This window comes from Ambystoma mexicanum, chromosome 4q (genome assembly GCF_040938575.1).
Source record: "Ambystoma mexicanum isolate Mex_15411 chromosome 4q, UKY_AmexF1_1, whole genome shotgun sequence".
In the NCBI taxonomy this organism is placed as follows: Eukaryota; Metazoa; Chordata; class Amphibia; order Caudata; family Ambystomatidae; genus Ambystoma; species Ambystoma mexicanum.
The window spans coordinates 324,707,415-324,727,651 of NC_090928.1; the positions used below are offsets into that span (position 1 = coordinate 324,707,415).

Sequence of the window (20,237 nt, forward strand, 5' to 3'; positions counted from 1 at the left end):
AGCTGGTTGTCCAGGAATATTGCCTGCCTTATTTGAAAATGCAGACCCAAAAGACTGCCACATTACCTTTAACTCCTCCGGAACCACTCCTGCTGGAAGAACTTACTGTGCTCCTGCTGTAGGGGGAGAGTGGCACTTGTCTCCCAGCATAGGAAGTAGAGAAAAGGCTGGTTTTCTCGTTATTTCCGAATTCAAAGGAGTGCTCAGACCATCTTATACTTGAGACTCAAAAAGCTCCACCAAAAGGACCAATTCAGGATCATCTGCCTGGGAAAAATTCTTCAGGCTTTGGAACATCAGGACTCGCTAGTGTCTTTGGATAATACATATTTCCACATACTGTGGTGGACCAGTAGGAGGCCTCGGACTGTGGGACATCATAATCATGGATTTGTATCATCTTGTTTTACAATTACTTTGACCAGCTTCAAAGAAAACACATTAAAATAGTGAAAAGTAACTTGAAGAGCTACATTACTGATTCTAAAACTCAAATGTTCAAGGAAAGGATATTCTTGTAAAGATGAATCCAAAACATACATTCCCTAGCCTAAATCCTATAATAGTCTACCACATTTATAGAAAAACTAGGAGATGGACATCTTAAGGGTTTAACAAATAAAGAATTATTGACTGATGTTTCTGTTTCAGGCTTTCTTCCCTGGATTTAAATGTCTTCAGGTGTCATTGTAATCGTTAAAATGTACTTACTTTATTTATTTCATTTTTTGATAACTCCCAGACCCAAAGTTATCACAGCACTAATACATACTTAGTAGTAGGTGGTAAAATACAATAGTCATGGCATGGTTGCCAGCAGGCAAAGTCTTATACGTATTTAAAACAATACCATTTTGCGTTTTTTTCTAACGACCATGTAGGATGGCTCTTTTTGGATGCAGGGAGGAAGGGATTCCAGAGCGTGGGCGATTCGCCCGTGAAGCTAGCTGCTCCTCCTCTTTCTCTGGTGTATCTCAGCATGGCTAAGACCATGGTTGTGGATTGAGCGCAGGTGACGTGGTTTGGCACTTTTGGAGATGCGTTCATTTAGGTAAGTGGGTGCAGAATTATGCAAACATCTGAGGGATAGGATTTTAAATTTGATGCATGCTTTGATGGACAGCCAATGAACCTTTCGGCTTGCTTGAGATTTGGCCCGTGCACTTTATTCCCCAGGAAGTCCTAAGGGCATTATTTTGGATGAGTTAAATCTTGGTCATGTTTTTGATAGAGGTGCCAGAGAGAATGGAGTTGTCAGTAATCCAGTTTGCTTCCTATGATCGCACTAGCTAGTGTGAGGCAGTTGTCCTAGGATAGAAACGTTCTACTGAAGTTAATGAGCTTGGTTGTGTATGCTGCTGATGAAGCAAGGGCATTGATGTGTTTATGCATTGATAACTCAGAATCTCGGTATACGCCCAGGGTTTTCGTATGACTGGAGACACTGGTAATGTTTCCATCAATGGCACAGGAATGCGAAAGCCGGGTCCAGATTTTTGAGTTGATGCGGGGATCCTACAATGAGTTTTGTTTTATCGTCATTCAAACATAGATCGTGTTCTGCCATCCAGGCTTGAATGATGTCAGTTGGTGGTATGGTTTCCAGTGAGTTTAAGTAGGACTTGAGTGTGTTGGCAGTTAGTGTAAGGGATTTGCAGGTTGTCAAATTAGTCAAAGAGGGGTTTGGTATACATGTTGTAGAGTGTAGGTGACGGGTAGGAACCTTGCAGCACCCCATAGGTGACAGGGATGGGGTCAGGTGCTTCAGAGCCAGTGAAGATCGTAGAGGTTCATTCACTTAGAAAGGAGTTGACCAAGAAGCCTGAGGGTCTCAAGGGTCTCATTTTCTTTCAGTTGGTTGAAACTCTGATGCAGTTCAGCTCTCATGCCTCAGGCTTACTGAAGAATCTACTTCATATCACTTTTTTGCTGTTAATTTGTCTTCAGGTTTAGTTTTCTGTCCCTTCTTACACTTGCGGTCTTCTCTTTGAAATTTGTGGAGTGGAATTTTTTGATTCATCCACGTAGGCCGTGAAGGGATTTGCGCTCTTCTGCTTTTGATGGGTACTACCTTCTATTCCTTCTGTTTTTTCTTTCTCTTCCTTGTTTTCCTTTCTCATCCTTTTTTTACCCTCTGCCCTTCTCCTTTACCCTCTTGTTTTTTCTGTTATCTTCCTTCTTTTCCGTCCCTCCTTCTTTGTTGTTTCACTTTCTTAATTCTCTGCCTTCTTTTCCTCTTTTCCACCTCTTTAAATTTTCCCTTTAACTTGAATTTCCTTTTCTCTCCTGTCTTCCCTTCACTTTTTTGTCTTCATTTCTTCCTTTGCCCTTTCTTCCCCCCAACTTATTTACCTTATTACTTCACACCCATTCCCCGATTTTCCATCTCTGTGCTTTGTGCTTTGTTCCGCAAAGAAACCCCAGACTGGGGCCTGGTTCCATCCCTTGTGTTCACCAGCCATTGGGCCGTCTTCAGGGGTGGTGTAGGGGCTCCCCTTCCTCTTGGCAGGATTCCCAGGGTTTCAATAAACGTTTCAGCCAGTGCAACAATCCATAGTGATGTTTTCTGATGCCCCCTCCTTGCCACGTGATGTGGCTGCCCCCCCCTTTCCTTCCCTGCTCTCCCCCTGCCCCGTCCCCTGCGTCCCTTCCTCCACCCCCCCCTTTTTCTCCTTCTCACTGCATGAGTGTCTTGACTCACCTTGGTTCTCACCATCTCGGACCTGTTGCCGATGCATGGATTTGGCTTTATGAACACTTGAAAATTGGTGCCTCATCCTTCTCAACCCTCATGCCGGCCCTCCCTCCTGGATTTTGCCCACGTTGGCCCTGAATCATGCTTTGCCTACTGTCACTGTGAATCCTTGGCTACTTTTGTGTTCCCATGCAACTTTGTGTGTTTAGCTGACACCTGCAACTGTATTTCGCTCTCCTTTCTGCTTCTCTGCTCCTTTCACTGTTTTATTCTCTGTTCTTTACCCCCTCTCCCTTCCCCCCCTTACGTTTTTCTGTGCACTTACTCTATCTGAATGGTCCCTGGACCTAGTATGATGGTATCAAATAGTTTGTCTCCTCCCCCCTCCTTGTTTCCCCCTCGCCCCCAATCCCCACTGCAGCCCTATCTGAAATGCCGTCAGGCCTAGTCCGATAGTCACTTGTTTTGCTCCTCTCCCTCACCTCGTGTAATCCTCAGTTGTACCAGAAATGTCGCCAGGCCTAGTACGGTAGTCACCTGCTGTTTCCATTTCCTTCCTATCTGTGTCTTAGCACTTGCACTATCTGAAATGGCGGTAGGCTCAGTATGATCGTTATTTTCACATTCTTTTGTTCATGTCCTGTAAGAATGTTTCGTATTTCACCTTGCTCCCTCCCTTGTCATGAAGCGCTTTGAAACACATTGTGTATAGGACCTCATATCATAATCCCAACCCAGGCTTCCCTGCATTTCTATTCGAGGGGATGAAGGACGCTGCCTGCCCTGTCCTTTCCTTCAATGACCTCTGGCCTAAATCAATGTGCCTCCACTCGCCTCTCTGAGGGCAAGCTATTGGCATAGAGAGACGCCTCAAATGGCTTTCAACTCCTCCACTGGGTACAGTCTCCTCGTGTTCTACCACAGGCAGCTCGACGAACTTTCACCTTCCCACTCCTCACATCCATATGGGGCCCGTTCTCCCTGAGGTGCCAATCGCTTTTTCTTCTTTGTCATCAGCCGTTTGCTCCTCTGCACTGTTATGCTCAGGCTGGCTTACTCCTCTATGTAGGGCTTCTCATTCCTCACTCCACCTTTAGGCCTTTGGAACATCAAGTGTCATCCGAGGGGATTTCTGCACCATGCCTTACCAGGGTTACTCACCCATCCTCCTTCAGCGGTCACCATAGACGCCTTACAGAGTGGCAAAAAAAAAGGCGATTTTTGACAATGTGAGTGCTTATGAAAGTCACTCAACATTCAGTTGTCTTTTAGAGGAGTTGGTTTCAATCTGAGTTTCCTCGGCAACCTGTGTAGACACATTTTTTCTTCAAATAATGAAGTGTTGCAAGTGGGGATAAATGAAAGACCACGGTTCAATGTGTTCAATTGCCACTCAACAGAATATTGTACGAGATGTTGATAACCAGATTTTCACAACCTGAAAGATAAACTGGTAAGAGTGGAGAGACCAGCAAAAGAAAAACAACTTGTGTTGAAAACTAAGAAAAAAGGTATATTTCCCTGCTTAAACTGCAAACACTGCAATAATGTGACAAAGGGAGACCGAAATCCCACACACAAACAGGTAAAAAGATATGAGACTTTGCAACTTGCCTTTCGGCGGGCGTTATCTACTCCCATCAAATGTCCATGTGGGAATCTCTACATTGGCCAAACAACAAGACCTGTTAAAGACAGGTGGTCTGAACATAAATCTACTTTCCGATGTAAGAACTCAAGATCACCTGTAGCACGACATTTTGTAGAACACCAACATACTATTGCCCAGATAAAATGTCAAGTTGTAGAAGTGGTCAAACGACCCCAAAGGGTAGGCGAATACCTATCCCTTCTATCCGGAAGAGAAACATTTTGGATTGACTTTCTAGACACTCTACACCCGAGGGGGCTCAATGAGGAGTTCTCTTTGAATTGTTTGATTTAGCTACAAATCAGATTGTGTCTATTCACTGGTTTCCTTTTGATGCAATTGTTTGTCCATTGAGCATTTATACAGATCATACACTATATTGAGGCTCTGACTCTTATTATTGTATAATGAGTGTGTAATTCTATTTCTTGTTAGGGTGCTCTAGGAACAATGCTCAACCACATGATTATTCTCTAAATTAACATGGCACTGTTTTGACTTCTTTCATGTATCTTATATGGCACTGTTGCTTCATGTTGAATGTTGACCATCTAGTAGATCAAACTGTAAAGTACCTTTATGTGTAACCAAATTAATTTGTACCAGATCAGCCTGAGGTTCCATATTTCGGATGTAGATGACCTGATGTGTACAGTCACCATCTACATTGTACTTCATAGGTGCAACAAAATGCGCTATCCTTTGTACTGTATAATATGAAATTTCAGAATTCTATATACGAAGTGTTCTTCCCCTAGCTTGGACTCTAGTCACAAGGCATATGCCTGCCAACTTTTAATTTCATCCACACTGCACTTCATATTGGGCGCGTTAGCTGTTTTTTCAACCTCCAAGTGTCTATTTCTACATTATTGACCCATTATACAGTCCACTCCAAGATGGACGACTTTACTACTTATCTATATGTAGAGTCTCTTTTCTCTTTTGTTCAAGTGTAAAGTCTTAAAACTTTCATAAGATGACTGTGCTCGTTCATCGTAACCCTTGTTGATTTAGCTACGGACGCTTTATGCATTGGTTGCGGTTTCAACCGAGTGGACTCAGCCTGGCAGGTACACTTTGTCTAAGTGCTAGATTTACCACGAGACGGGACATTGTTGCTTGCTTTCGCAACTAGAGCAAACACACCATTTAATAACGTGTACCCCACCTTTTTAGTTTCCCGATGTAGCCGAGACCTGGTCTCCTCAGCATATTACTCTCGAACGACACAGACAACTGTTTCCTTGGTTACTCTCACAGCGTCAAAATTCGGATCTCTGTATTCGATGAGGCTCCGGACTCCAAGGTACAACATTTTGCTTTAATTTTACCCAATAATGGTGTTAGGCTAGCTCTGGAATTAGCCGACCCATCGGCTGATCTTACATTTTTTTACTGTAGGGATCACAGATTGATCTGTTTGCCACTCTACTCACTGCTTATCGCAGTCTTAGCCACTCTTTTACCTCACTTCTTGTCAAAGTCAGCACCTGAAACTATGAATGAATGAGGGCGAGTGTCTATTAAACCTCTTTTTCACTGATTAGTTGTCTCTATCAATTGACCTCTCTGCATACAATCACTTGATATATATTTTCTTCGTTGTGTTGAATAGTGACCTGAATGTAGTTTTTGAACAAGACATATTCCAGTCTACCAGATCTCCGATATTCTGCGCGTTTCATGGGGTTCCATGCGCGCTTTTAGATGAAGATTTTGCACCCATTGGTGAGTGCTCTTCTCATTTAGAACATGAGATATATTTCTTTGTCCAGAGCCTATACTTTTATTTTAGAATTGTTAGTGCCTTTTGTAATCCACTAATATTACGTTAGTGGGCTCCCCTTATATCCACCCGATTAATTTATCTCAAGACTACTTTATAGAATTGCATGAACAGACTCTGAGGCTCCCCCACTGATGCACTACCACCATGGCCTTTATGCACACTCTATAATTATTAGCGCCTTTTGGAATCCACAAACGTTATGTTAGAGCTGTCTCTACCTACATCGACCGGCTTCATTAACCTCACTATTTCTCCAGAAAATGGTATGGGCAATTCCTTAGGCACCACGATTGGTGTAGATTTGGCAATCATACAAGATACAAATCACTGTCATTATGTACTTGCGTCATTCACAAGGGTTTGTTATTAGAACATGTCCCCATGCAGGAAGGCTGCCTTTCTGTAGTTATTGTGAATATGCTAATACTACATGTATTTTACTAGATCTGCCTGATTTACATGCTACATTTTCAAGTTAAATGATAAAATTCCCATGGTTGTGTTATAACGGAAATCATTGTGTGTTTTCTTTATGTATGACATCTATCAACAGTCCTATTAGGCTTCTGAAGAAGAGGAATTGCCTCGAAATGCGTTAGCCTTTGATATCAGACTATGGGATGTGCTTTTCTTATTTATATATTCCTTCATGATTAAAGTGCCTTTGTTTTAGAATATCTGTGTATTTTTACTTTTCATTGATTGGATACATGGAAATAATGTATTGATGAAAAATTACTTGCGATTGTTTTACATTGATGAATAACCGCCATTTGGGCGGATCTTGATGAGGACAGAGGCCAGCGTGACTAGGTTCTCATGTTAGAGAAAGGGGCAGACGTTCCAAAAAAGCTACGTGATGAACCCACAGGCGGACCGGATCAACGCAACTTGATGTAACATGGACACTTCGGCATCCAGGACCACGCCGAGGGTTTTTACCCTCTGCCACTGGGATCCGCATACCAAGGAGTAGAATTATTTCTTTTTGGTGAACTTTAGCGGAATAGATTGAATGATGTATAGAGTACATTTGGCAAAAGTACCATCTTGATTGCAAAGCCCAAAGCTCCAGCATTAATCTACCCCATTTCAGTATGTCCCTCTGGATTACTACAATAATCTTTGATAGGTTAAATTCCACAATTTTTCTTAGATCTCGTACCAAGTAGACTCCTAGATACTTAATTGTTCCTACGTTCCACTGGCTGTTCCATGAACCTGTGTCGCCCCTTGGTTGTGTGATGTCCAGGGGAAAAACCACTGTCTTTTCCCAGTTGATTCTATGACCAGACACAAGCCACACTTCCTCAAACATGCATTTTAGCTTGTCACTCCCTTCCCTTGGGTTAATGTCTATGATAGTCATGTCATCCGCATACCACCATATTTTAATCTTGCTATCCCCAAATTTGAGCCCCATAGACTTTGCTCTTGCCTTATGTACGCTATCAGTTGCTCTAACGCCAGGTTGAAAAGATAAGGTCATAACGGGCAGCCCTGTTTAGCACCCCTTGCCAGTAGAAAGGAAGATGACAGAACACAAACCATATTTGAGCACTAATGGAGGAGTTCATCGTTATAAATACTCAGAAAAGTTTCCCCAAATCCCATCTTCCGAAGTGTGTAGACTAGGAAGGCACAATTAACCCGGTCGAAAGCCTTCTCTGCGTGCATGAAAACTAGAAGTGCATTCTTAACCTCCTCCTTTGGGAGTCCCATAATATCCCTAATCATCCTAATGTGGTCGTAACCATACCTTCCACGCATAAAGCAAACTTGGGATCGACTTATCAGTCCTCCAATACACCTATCCAACCTATTTGTCATTATTCTAGTAAATATTTTGAGGTCTAAGTTTACCAATATTGCGCTAGAATTCTCACATTTTTTACGTTCGCTCACCGGTTTCGGGATCACTACAATGCATGCCTCTTATCGTTGGGCACATTATCCCGTTGGACATGAAATAATTGTATAGTTTACATTAAAAAAAAGTTAACTTGGGAGCCAGTGCCCGGTAAAACTCTACCGGTAATCAATCCAAGCCAGGTGAATTACCTGTGTTGAGTTTGCCAATAGCCGTCGGCATTTCCTTTTACCCAATGGTCCGGTTGACGGCAGATGCTTGCTCAACAGACAGTCTCAGCAAGGTAATTTTCTCAAAAAAGTAATTCAATTCCCCAGGTGTCGGTCCTCCGTGTATAGAGATGCATAAAACTTCCTGAAACACTTGCATATTTCCTCTTTCCTGACTTTATACACCCCCCCACCCCCCATCACCCTCCACTCTTTGAACAAAAGAGTTGTCAATTAAGCCTTGCAACCTGTTGGCAAGCGGCCTACCGCTTTTGTCACCCTGTTGCCAGTAGTTCTGTTTCATGAAGAATGTGCCTTTCTCATTTTGAGCATCCATCTCACGTTTGAGATGCTCCTGTGTCTTATCCATTTCAGCTTTGTCCTCCCCGCTTCTCGTCGTTTGATATGTCTTCTGACATATACCCAGTCTGCTCTCGAGTCTCTTTAATTCTGCCATTCTCCTTTTCCTTGTGCTGGCCGTGATATTCATCAGTTCATCCCTAATTGTTGCATTAAAGCTATCCCAAAATCGATTCTTGAACCGAGTCGTGCACCAGCGAGATTGAGGAAAACGCTAAAATGTTTCATAACCCTGGACTTTCTTCTCTAGACAAAGTCATGGACGAATGCTTAGAGAAAGTTGCAGTGTGGTCCAGGTGGCATCCAAGCAGGTAATTCCAAGCAAGGGAAATGTGACGCTTTAAAGCTCTGCTTCTGTTTTGGCTCTTTCTGCATGCTACTGAATGCATTCCTCGCCTGACACACGGCCTGATTCACAGAAGCGTTTTATAATGGCGCACTCCCATAGCAAAACGCTCTGGGATTCAGGCCCATAGCCTTTGATATGCAACACAAACTGCTGGAGACTAGAACACAAAGTGGATTTGTGTTTCTCAGTAACCTGATAACGAATTGCTGTCTTGCAATGCACCTTGAAGTGCGTTTACAGCAACTCTAGCCCAGAGCGCCAAATCCCTCGGCTATTACCATTGATTTAAATCTCTCATTCAAACTTCACATTTCCCCAAAAAATATGCAACCTGTATACAAACATCAAGCCTACACAAATAAAACCCTTCCTCCCACATCCAAGCCAGAAGACTGCCTTCCAATAACTAGTACTATCCCACCTAACCTAGAAAACACTTGCTTTCTTGGTATCTATGTCGGACGTGGCCATCACACAACACCCACACACCTGTGCATATGCTGTATCAACCGCTAGTCTATCAGAGGCATGTTTAAAATATTTTTCTTACAAGCACTGATTATTATTTGTTCCACCGATCTCACTCATTTGGACAGTTTTCCTAACCTAATTGTTTTTTTCCATCTTAGTCAAAGGTTGCTGATGCGTTGTCATTTGATTGTTCCCTTTAATCATTGCAAATGTTTTAATTTAAGAACTTTGTTGTTTGAGTGCTCTCTGACAATACTGACTGCATTACCTCCCATTATCAGGCAAAAGCTATGACCATGCTTTTTCCCCCCAACGGTCTTGTTTTAGCAGGGCTTTCCCGGTTTGGTCATTGAAGTTTCTATTTTCTTTACAGACTGTTTATAAAACTCCCTTGTCCACCTTCTATTGCACATGCCTCCAGCATGGCAGAAAGTGGAAGTGTGTATCTTATTATGTCATCTTGTGGCTCCAAGTATGCCTATGGTTTGTTTTAGTGTCCTCACCATGTGATATATTTATTAAAATGTCAAAAATTCAGTGAGATTGAAAACATGACAGACGATTGATCTTTATACGTTACTCATCTGCATTGATAACAACAAAATAAGGAGTACTGTTCAGTGGGGATGCAGCGTTCATATTGCCTTGCATATCATCTGGTTATTGGTTGGCTGAATATTTATTTTAAGTAATTTGGAAAAGGGAAAGGAAATGATGAAAAGCAATATTAAAGATGAACAGATTTAAATGTTTTTTTTTCTATGCACATCTAGCTTGCACATTAATACCCTTGAGATAAGGCCATTCAGTTCCATCATGTTTCTGATGCACCTATATTGTACTATTAAGTCCTTTACAACCAGCCCAGTTATACATTCATTAAACACTTTGTAATCTGATGTATGAAAAATACATTGAATTGGAATGTTGGCACAATTTATTGTTTGATTTTTATAAAATCTTGGTTCTTTTTGCAGCGTCTATTACAAGTTTCCTCACAGTTCTTGCTTGGTATCCAAATACTTTATTACGCACTTGGTGCCTTGTCCTTCACAGCTTGACGCTCATGACGAACATGCAGTTGAATTGTAAGTTTCTTTTTCACTTACTATTTTCTAATTACTTGGTGATTTGTTGTGGTGCAAATAAACAATTTAAATTTAAACACAACTAAGGGAGGCCTTCTCCAAACAAGGATGTTTGCTGCTGTAAGCTACCTCACTGAACTAGGCTGATTGGCTTATATAGTAATACCCCCACTGCCCCTGATTTAATTTACCACTGGATCATGAGTGGCAGCACGTTAGCGTTCGTTCCCATTTTAGTAGTCCATACGACTCCATGGGGAATTTTCAGTATTGCTGCCTGTGTAGTTCTTTTTGGCAGTAAAGTGGATGTTTTAACTCCAAATATTTGCTGGATGTATAGTGTCTACTTTACTGTCAAAACTAAAAATAGGGTGGTCGCTGTACTCTAGCGGTTACAGAATTACAGGCACATAAGCACCAGTTTTACTCACGCTGCCATACTTTTGCTGAGTCTTAATGTTCTTCCCACTCAGCAGCAGCATCAAATAGGGTGTTTTAACCACAATAAGAGACCACAGTACAAATGGGCAGTTATATCCTTTAGCCTGTGATTGCTGTGGCATGGTGTCATTTGATGTTATCTTTCAGCATTTGAACCTGGTAAAACGTACTTACTTGCTTTCTTTGGCTTGCAAAGAATGGGCCTTCAATCCCTTGTGGCATTCAGTTTGTGTAAACCGGTTTTATGTGCAAGGATTGTCATTGTCTGGAAAAAATCAAGACAATGTTGAACGTAATACAAAGTATTTTAGATCTTGCAACAATATTTCAGGAAAGAGTGGCTGCAAACAAATGCAGTATGTGGTTTTACTGAAAGTAATACTCTATGTAAAAAAAAAAAAACATTAAAACGAGGACAGTATTTAAAAAAGGATGCAAGCTTGCAAGGTTTTCCAAATTAACAAGTGTTGGAATGATTGCACATTTTGAGTGTTTCAGAATGGATATTGGATTGGATCTTTTAGAATATTTCCTGTTTTTCAAGAAAATAGAAATTCTGCATCTTAGGGCTAAAAGAAAATATATGCACTACTAATTGTCTATGCACTTTTTGCATATGGAAGCACATTTTGTGTAGTTTGTTTTGGTCATGGAAATAAAATGTTTGTGGCTAGCGTGCATGTGTGCATTCTTATAACTATGCATATATCTTGATTATGTATTAGACAAGTTGAATGGGTGCAATATCGACTTCCTTACACTCTCCTGTATGATGTTTACTGTTTTACAAATACTAGCTCTAAGCTGCTCCCACCCTAAACACATACTAATGCAGCAAAAATAGTATTCTGGTATTTGAGCGCGGACGTAGCTTTGAGAAACAACAGAGCGCATTACAGAGGTATACAACAGAACACATATACAGCGGGCTTAGGATACAGAGCGGCATAGAGGAGGGGTACAGCTGTACACAGTGTGGGGAGTGAGGGGCAGACAGTGTCTAGCGCGTCAAGTGGCGACCTGATGGCCTAGGTGTTGAGGGGGAAGAGACACCTTGAAGAGAGGTGGGTCTTGAGTTCTTTTCTGAATTGTAGGAGCTTGCGGGCAAGTCTGATGCTGACAGTGAGGAGGTTCCATAGTCTTGGGGCGTAGGCAGAGAAGGCTTGTTTTGTGGTCCTTTCCTTTTTGCAGCAGCAGATTTCAAGTCTGCACGTGTCTTGGCTTCTGGTTTTGCACTGTCTGCTGGAGATGCAGAGTACAGACTGTAGACCTGCAGAGAGCTCTGTACACCTTCGCTGCGAATAGCCGTGAAACCGCCATCTGGATTTCGTCATGACTTGATCTCTTTTCATTGGACATAGTCGCATTCAGGTTCGTCTGATTTCAAGACCGGCACCAGCGTACTTTATTGGACTTTTTGGGACTTCCATACTTCTAAATAAGCTAACGTTTGACACATTTTTTATCGTTTCTGTAAACACGCCCATCATCTTTAGAGCAGCTACAAGAACCACCTGGTGCCTGCACAGGCAAGAGTACTGCAGAGTACAGACTGCAGCTCTACGGCACTGTACTCTGCTCGTGGTACTTTGAAGTCTCTCATGATCCTTGTGCAGCGCTTAGTCTACCGTGACTTGTTTTGATTGTCGTCCCCGTCCAATGGCAACCTATAGGCTGACGTCAGGGATGCATTTTCCACAATGCCCCCCAGCTGCTTTACGACCAAAAGTCGGACCGAAAGGCATTCTGCAAAGAAGCTCTCCACCCTGATTTGGGCATGGTGTGGAGCCTTAATGGCAACCCCAACATTAGACAGTTCCTCACTGTAAGCACTGATCATCCAGATACGTCGGCTTGGAGTCACACTTATTAAAATATGCAGACGCTCAAAGATGCAATGACAGTGAGGTTTGCTTCGAAGGGAAACCCTAGCCCCGCCAATGCTTCCTCTCACATGTTGTCTGACTTTACCATGTAAAACTGTGAAACACCAAAGATGGTTAGCGACTCTAGCAAAACCTTTTAGACACCTCCCCTTCCAACACCCATGACAGTGTTCCGCCAAATTCCACTTACAGTCCACACATTGGGTTCCTCAGCCATTCCCCTCTTTACTCGCAGTTCGTGCTACTAGGCCAATCTGTGTCCTCCTTAAACACACAAGTAAGCTCTCTTAATAAGCCGCTTCCCTCATCTTTAGCTTGCTGTGTGCAAGTCTCGCAAAATTTACCAGCCTCCAAACAAACCTTAAGCGAAACTGCTATAGAGAACTGCCACAAGGACTCCTCAATGACTCTGGTGCACCGGCCCTATTTTCTACCAAACAACCCAAAAATCACGCGTCGCCCTCTGAGCCTGAGTCTTCCCTAGTAGCCTTGTTCACAAAGCCAGCTCTGTGCCCATCGTTTGGGTTTCCATCTGCTAATTCCGCTAGCTTTGACGGTGCCCTTATGGTGGTCAACACCAGTATATTTACCCTATTGAAACTATTTGAAGAGCTTGAGCAAAAAGCAACTTCAGACGGCCCTTCTCCAAGCCCTTACTAACAAGTTAGACTGGATGGTATATAACTTAACCTCGCTTTTGGATTCAGCCTGTTCAGTCCAGCAAAGCTGCATGCTATGTTGATACACATAGCCAAGACCTTTTAGTAATGCCACCACCAGGACGGATGCGGTCACTGAGCCAGTGATTTTCTCCCCGGCGCCTCTCTTCCATCAAACTCCTCAGTTGAGCTGATAAAGGAGTCATCCAGCCCCAATTCAGCCTCTGTGGCTCCATCAGATGTGATGGCTCCAGAAATCCAGCTCTGATGTTTTTTGCCCTAGAGGGTAAAAAATAAACAGAAGAGAAACCGACAACGTACCTCTATGATAACGGAGTCCAATATCTCGAAAAATAAAAAAAATCTAAAAATATGCCCATGCCAGCCAGGACAACTCGCAAATCCGAAACCAAAGCTTATATAGCTAACATTGCCAACGCGAGTGGGCCAAAATACCCTCAATCGGATAGACTTCTGGCACCCTCCGCCCAATCGGCTGAAAAACCATTGAATTCTCCTTGCTCGCCTATCCCTCCTTAGTTAATTCGGCATCACCTCAAGGTAAGCTAAATAAATGTGTCTCTTTGCCTAGCTTCTCGCTTGCAAAATCAGTTTTGGTGAATAAATCTGTGGAAAACAGAAAACAGACAGATGCTGAAAATATGCTGGCCACGCTTATGACCAAATCTGCAGGGGAAATTTGGCATCTAATAAACTTTCTTCTTGCAAATGCGCAAAAAACTACGGAGTTCAATACAATTAGCGAAACAAATTGGATTATTCACTTTCAAAAACTTCTTAGCAATTCAAAAAAATCCAGCACAATCGCTTTTCTCCTTAACTCCTGACCTCACGCAACTTCAATTCGACACTGTAGATATCTTATTGATAATAAAAAACCTCAGCAGGTTCAGAGCACTGGGACCCGACAATCTAACTAATGTAATCCTCCAAGCGCATCCAGAGGCATGCGCTGCTGCTATACTATATTTAGTGTCTTTGTGTGCATGAAAGCGCACCTGAGCTGTACAGTAAAGAGTCTTGGGTTTCTCTTTATCAGGCTTTAGCTAGTTCCTCCAACTTACTGAAAAGCACGTGTTTTTTTAAAAACATTGGAACAAATTCTTCCTTTTTTGTGTATGTTGATTTTATGAAAGGCAAATGCCCATTTGTCCTGTTCAATTTATATGGTTTTGCAAAGACTAATGAAATTTGCATATTTCACCTTGCTAAGCTAATTTCTGTTGACGCCCCATCCAATCGCATATGTTAATAAGCCCCCACTTTCTTTTTTACAACTTCACCCCTGTTTCTAATAGCTATTCTTTTTGTGTGTATTGTGTTGAGATGGCAAATTTTTCACAAAACATATGAAAACATCACAAATTCTTGTCCACTGAATTTTCCTACTAATTTTTATTTTTTGTATTTTTAAGCTGGCTCGAGCAATGCCATTGGATCTCAGGAAAGTACTGCCCAGCTGTTAGTGTCTGATCCTAACCTCATTCACGTATTGGTTAAATTCCTTTCAGGGACTAATCCTCATGGAACAAATCAGCACAGCCCACAGGTAATGTACATGATGTGATGGAAAATTTGCTTTTTCTTGGCTTTTTTTTCTACTAATATTTAAATGAAAAGCAGTAGCCTTTGGAAATTTGCATTTTGTTTGCTCGATCTCTTTCTATGAATTTTCAATTTCAAACTTGACAAAGTCCACAATATATATAAGAACATAGCCCCTCCTCTCTTACTGTCTCCGTTGGATTTTAGCAGTGCTGATGAAGGTATGATATATTTAACTTTTTCTGGTGGGAAGCTCCTGACTGTCTGTGTTCACCATTGCCACCACCAGATGTTTTTGACAACAAGGTAGATTAAATTCCAAAGTCCTGTTTCTGGAGCTGAGCTTTCTTTCCAATATGTTTGTAGTTTGAGAAATGCCCACCATACGTGAAGAATGTCACCTCATCTCACCCACCATTGGTGTGACCGTTTAAAAATAAATAAATAAATAAAATTGTATTGGCATGTGTATTTCAATAAACAAACTGCATAAACATTCCCTCCTCCCGCCCCCAGTGACGGCAGCTTAGCACAACTGGTGCGTCTTTTACTTTGTGCTAACTTCCTTCCCTCCTCCCTCTACAAAATACCCAGCATGTGCAGGTTATGAGGGCACCATTGATTCATATAGTCACTCTGAAGGTAGTCGAATACCATTCCCCAGTCTTGCTTAAAGTGCACCCCATTGCCACCATTTTCCATAGCCTCTGTGGCTGCCTCTGTTTCCACCTCTTTGCTAGGACCAACCAGGCCGCCAATAGCATAATCATGAAGGCCTTCTTCTGGGCAACTTGATTTTGGGGTCAAACAGCCCACACATTCACTTGTGTGCGCCTAGAGCTATATCAAATGTAACTATAGCCTGTATTTTGGAGACTACTTATGCCCAAAATGTTGCAACACGCATACCCACCATATGTGAGCCCATTCTGCCTTCCCCTGGCATCCTCTCCAGCACTCCTGCAACACTGTAGGGTAAATCTTAACGCTACCGCAGTATAGTGCCACTGCATCATACTCGTGTACCAGGTTTCCCTGAGCTCTATGGATTGTTGTAACTTGGGGATGTTTCTCCACAAGTTCTCCCAGTGATCTATCGGAATGACCACCCCCAGCGTGCCTTCCCATTTTCTCATATATGCCCACTGTTGGTTTGACGAGGAGTCAAAGAGTATGTTATATTGTATGGACACTAAATCTTTACACCCTGCATATGTGGTAATAAACTTTTCGAAAGTCATTGGCTCTCTACATGCCGCTTGCTGTAGTTGACGACCAATGTCTCAGCTGGTAATATCCCATTCAATCCTTCTCGGTGAGCCCTATATGTTTGCACTCAGATAACACTTTACTTCCCTGCATCATATCCCGGACTTTCACATGTCCCACCTTATGTGAGTGCCCAAAAGCTCCCTGCATCATCCCTGGAGCAAACTGTAGATTCCCAAATAGTGGTGTGAAAGGAGAAACCTATGAGAAGAGAGCCCCACTGTCCCAGCCACCGATCCCAGATGTCGCATACAAGCGATTTGATAGGACTTATTTGTGTGTTTGGGATTCTGTCTTGCCGAGCCAGCCACAGGATGCCCTCTAGCGGCCTTCCCACCACTGCTCTGTCCATCCTTGCCCATGTTTTGAATCCATCCCCGGAGAAAAATTCCTCATCACCCTCAAATGTGCCGCTTTGTAGTATCTGAGGAAGTTCGGGAACCCAGGTCCCCCTTGACCCCCAAAGGCCATCAGTGTACGAAGCACAATTCTGGGGCACTTGTCCTGCCATATGAATGCTGACAACAGTTTATTCAAAGAGACAAATATCTTTGGGACCTGGACAAGGCAACACCTGGAAGTAAGTGTCTTGAGGAGCGTAACAATTTTTGTCGCCATTCGCTCTAGCCACGAAATTGCCACAGGATTACACTTCTCCAGGTCCATTGTGATCTGCTGTTGAACACCTGCAGCATTGTCTTTACACCCAGCTACCTTACGCCTCTATCTGCCAAACTGTTAATCTGATCAAGAGCAAAGCTAGCTCCAGGAGCTCAGACTTCTGCATATTAAAGTTAAGCCCTACTACAAGTACACCTGCCTTAGTTCTGTTATCAGGGTTAGTATTGACTTTTACGGTTCTGTTAGGGATATTAGCATGTCATCCGCAAATGCGATAACCTTGTGTTCATCCCCCCCAAATGGACTACCTTTTATCCTGGAATTGTCTAATTCTGATAAGGAGCGGCTCCAAATATAATGCGTAAAGGAGCAGGGACATGCAGCACCCCTGCCTCGTTCTATAAAGTATAGAGATACCTCTCGAGAGTTGGACAACTGCATCATGAGGTCTTATATTTGGCTGTTACCACCTGCAAGAATGTCGTCCCCACACACATAGGCTCTAAAGTATAGAAAATAAATGGCCATTCGACTCAATCAAATGCCTTTTCGGCGTCTAAAGTTTTTTACAGATGGTGTCTGTTATACTCGATCAAGTGACAGATCCGCCTAGTGTTTTGTCGAATGTTTGTCTTCCGGCGATAATCCCGGATTGATCGGGATCTATCATTGTCTGAAGCAGCGACGATGGCCGTTTTGCCATTATACCAGTGTAGATTTTCACATCAATGTTCATTAATGCGATGGGTCTATAAGACGTTATTAGGCTTTTGGAAAACCACTATTTTAGCTTCCAACATAGTTTGTGTTGTCGCCCCCTCAGATGCAATGGAATTAAACAATTTGGTGAGACTAGGAACAGCTGCTTTTTAAATGTCTTATAAAACTGCGCCAGGAATCCGACTGGGCCTGGAGCCTTATTTAATGGAAGGGACTGAGTAACTGCCTTGACTTCTTCCACCAGTATGTCTGTCTCTAACTTTTCCCTTTCCATCAGAGTCAGTTTCGATAGGGGGATTGCATCAAAGTAAGTCTCAACTGTACTTTTTTTGGGGCTTGAATGGGTTTATAGGGCTTCATAGAAATCTGCAAATGTGTACACTATGGACGCTGTCAGTCACTATCGATCCCTCTTTCATGGTCACCTGGAAAATAGTTTGCACAGCTCTAGCGGTTTTCAACCGATGTGCCAGCAGGCTGTCTTCCTTATTGGCACTAACAAAGTACTTCTGTTTTGCACACAATAGGGACATTTCATCTCTTTGCATATGCAACACGACCAATTTCCCCCTTACTTGTGTTAGTGTTTTTTGTTTCTCCCTCCAAGCTCTTATAGCAATCATCTCACTGCACACAGCCACTTTGAATGCGTCACCACCACTTCAGTACTGACTTCTGGGATATCATTGTTTGCGTGGTACTGGTCTGTTTTAACACCTATTGCCTCCATGTTCACCCTATCCTTCAGTAGCTCCACCAGGAATGTCCAACCCCACAATCCCCTTCATTCCATATAGGCATGAAAGACAGCCTATATAAGGGCGTGATCAGAGAGCATGATTGAGCTCACTTCCACCCAACCCACATCCCCCATCAGCCTCGCCAATACCCATACATAATTCTATACAGTAATTTATGAGCATGGGGGAAGAATGTGTATCCCCCTCACACCCACATATTGAACCACCACACATCTTGCAGGGCCATGTTTTTGAAACTCTTCAGTAGGGAACAGGAAGGACTGGTATTTCCTTTTGTGCCTCTGATGACCTATCAACCTGTGGGGCCCATGCACGATTACAATCCCCCCTTAATATGATGTCTCCCTCTATGAATTGCTCTAGCACTGCTACTATATTCTGCAGGAATCCATCCTGCAATTTTTGTTGGGTGCGTACACCGTTGCAAACGTTATACGGCGTTGGTCAGTCATTGCCCGGAGAAATATGTTTCTGATGCTTGTGAATCTGCTTAGAATTGGTGTTACTGTAACACTATCCCTAACGTGACATGTAGTGTACCCAAAATCCTTCACATGTCAAGGTCCCACGGATGTTTTCTTCCCGTCTAACTAGTCGTTCGCACATAATGCAGAGCTCTTAAGAGCTTATATTGCTGATCCTGTTCTTCAGCGGTTCGCTTGCCTTTCGACTGCTTTGACGGCTCCTTGATGCCTGAGCCTGCCTGCCAACGCTCCTTTCTTGACTGCGAGGCGACTGATTTCTATGCGGCCTTGGCCCTCCGTCCCTGGCCTGACAATAGGGAGAGTGGGGCCCTTGTCTTACTGACTTCTCTTGAGAATGCCTTTTCTTTACCACTTCTCTTCCCTTTTTTTTGGTCTGACTGCTGTTTCCATCTGCTATGGAGAGGACGACTTTCTCAAATTCTGCCCTTCTTGCAACAGGAAATTTCCTTGTAAAACCACCCACCGTCGATGCAATCAATGCCTCCCACCAGATCACGATAAGTGCCACTGTAAAGTTTTTCGGCATAAGAACTTGAAAGACCGGCGTATGAAATGGTGGGCGGCCTACTCAATGCAGGCATAGTCACTCCCCCGTTATCACTTCAGACGAGGAATCTGGTCAGCAGCCGCAGCTCCGATTCAGAGGCCGTTGACCTAACAGTGGAACCCTCGTTTTCACAAGTGTCCGGCCTGACCAGCATGCCGCTGGCAGTGCAATTGGGAAAGTCACACCCCAGCGACATGGACACACTCGCACCACCTGCTCAGTTTAAGCACACAACCCCTAATCTTTCCTCGGTTTATCTGCCGAGAAAAGTTTGTACGCCCACAGGCCCATCGAAGACTTCAGCTGTGACTTCCGAACTTCGTGGTTTGGCGCTCCCTCTAAATCCAAGGCTTCTGACGTGGTCGCCTTGAAAGACGTGCCGAAACTGGTCCATTCAGCGCAAACGCTCATGAATCTTTGGGAAAATCTTTCTAAGGCCTGTTTGCACGCTTCGGACCCCAAGAATGCCTCCCTTTTGCCCGAGGACTATTCTCCATGCTCTCCTCCTCTTTCCAGGGCCCTGCAGCAGGACCAGCTCCACCCTTTCCTCCTCCTGATGCTTCAAGTTCCTCTGAGTGGACCAGAGATATATTCTAGGCCTGTATTGTTAGTTTGTTTATTAACTTGATAATGCGCACCAAGCCCTTGGGCAGCTGGGCGCAGCAATGCAAGAATTCTCGAAACTTAGTTACAATGCCTGTCAAAATACAGTAAAACATGTGATTACAAAGTGGATTACAATACAGGATACAGTACAGTCAATTGTTATAATGTGGATACAGTAAGTGAGGTAGGTG

The 20,237-nt window shown here is 43.1% G+C and overlaps 1 protein-coding gene across 5 annotated transcripts in view; it reads left to right on the forward strand.

The window, feature by feature from the left end:
* Positions 1–20,237, forward strand: part of BIRC6 (baculoviral IAP repeat containing 6) — a 3,097,233-nt gene that overhangs the window by 1,886,306 nt on the left and 1,190,690 nt on the right. For all 5 annotated transcript variants that reach the window (XR_011268132.1, XM_069607902.1, XM_069607904.1 and 2 more), the window contains 2 exons: positions 10,375–10,485; positions 14,908–15,041. Coding sequence is in view for 4 of the 5 variants with exons in the window: in XM_069607902.1 (XP_069464003.1) it covers positions 10,375–10,485; positions 14,908–15,041 (245 nt within the window). In the remaining variant the exon portion in view is untranslated. The remainder of the gene's footprint in view (positions 1–10,374; positions 10,486–14,907; positions 15,042–20,237) is intronic.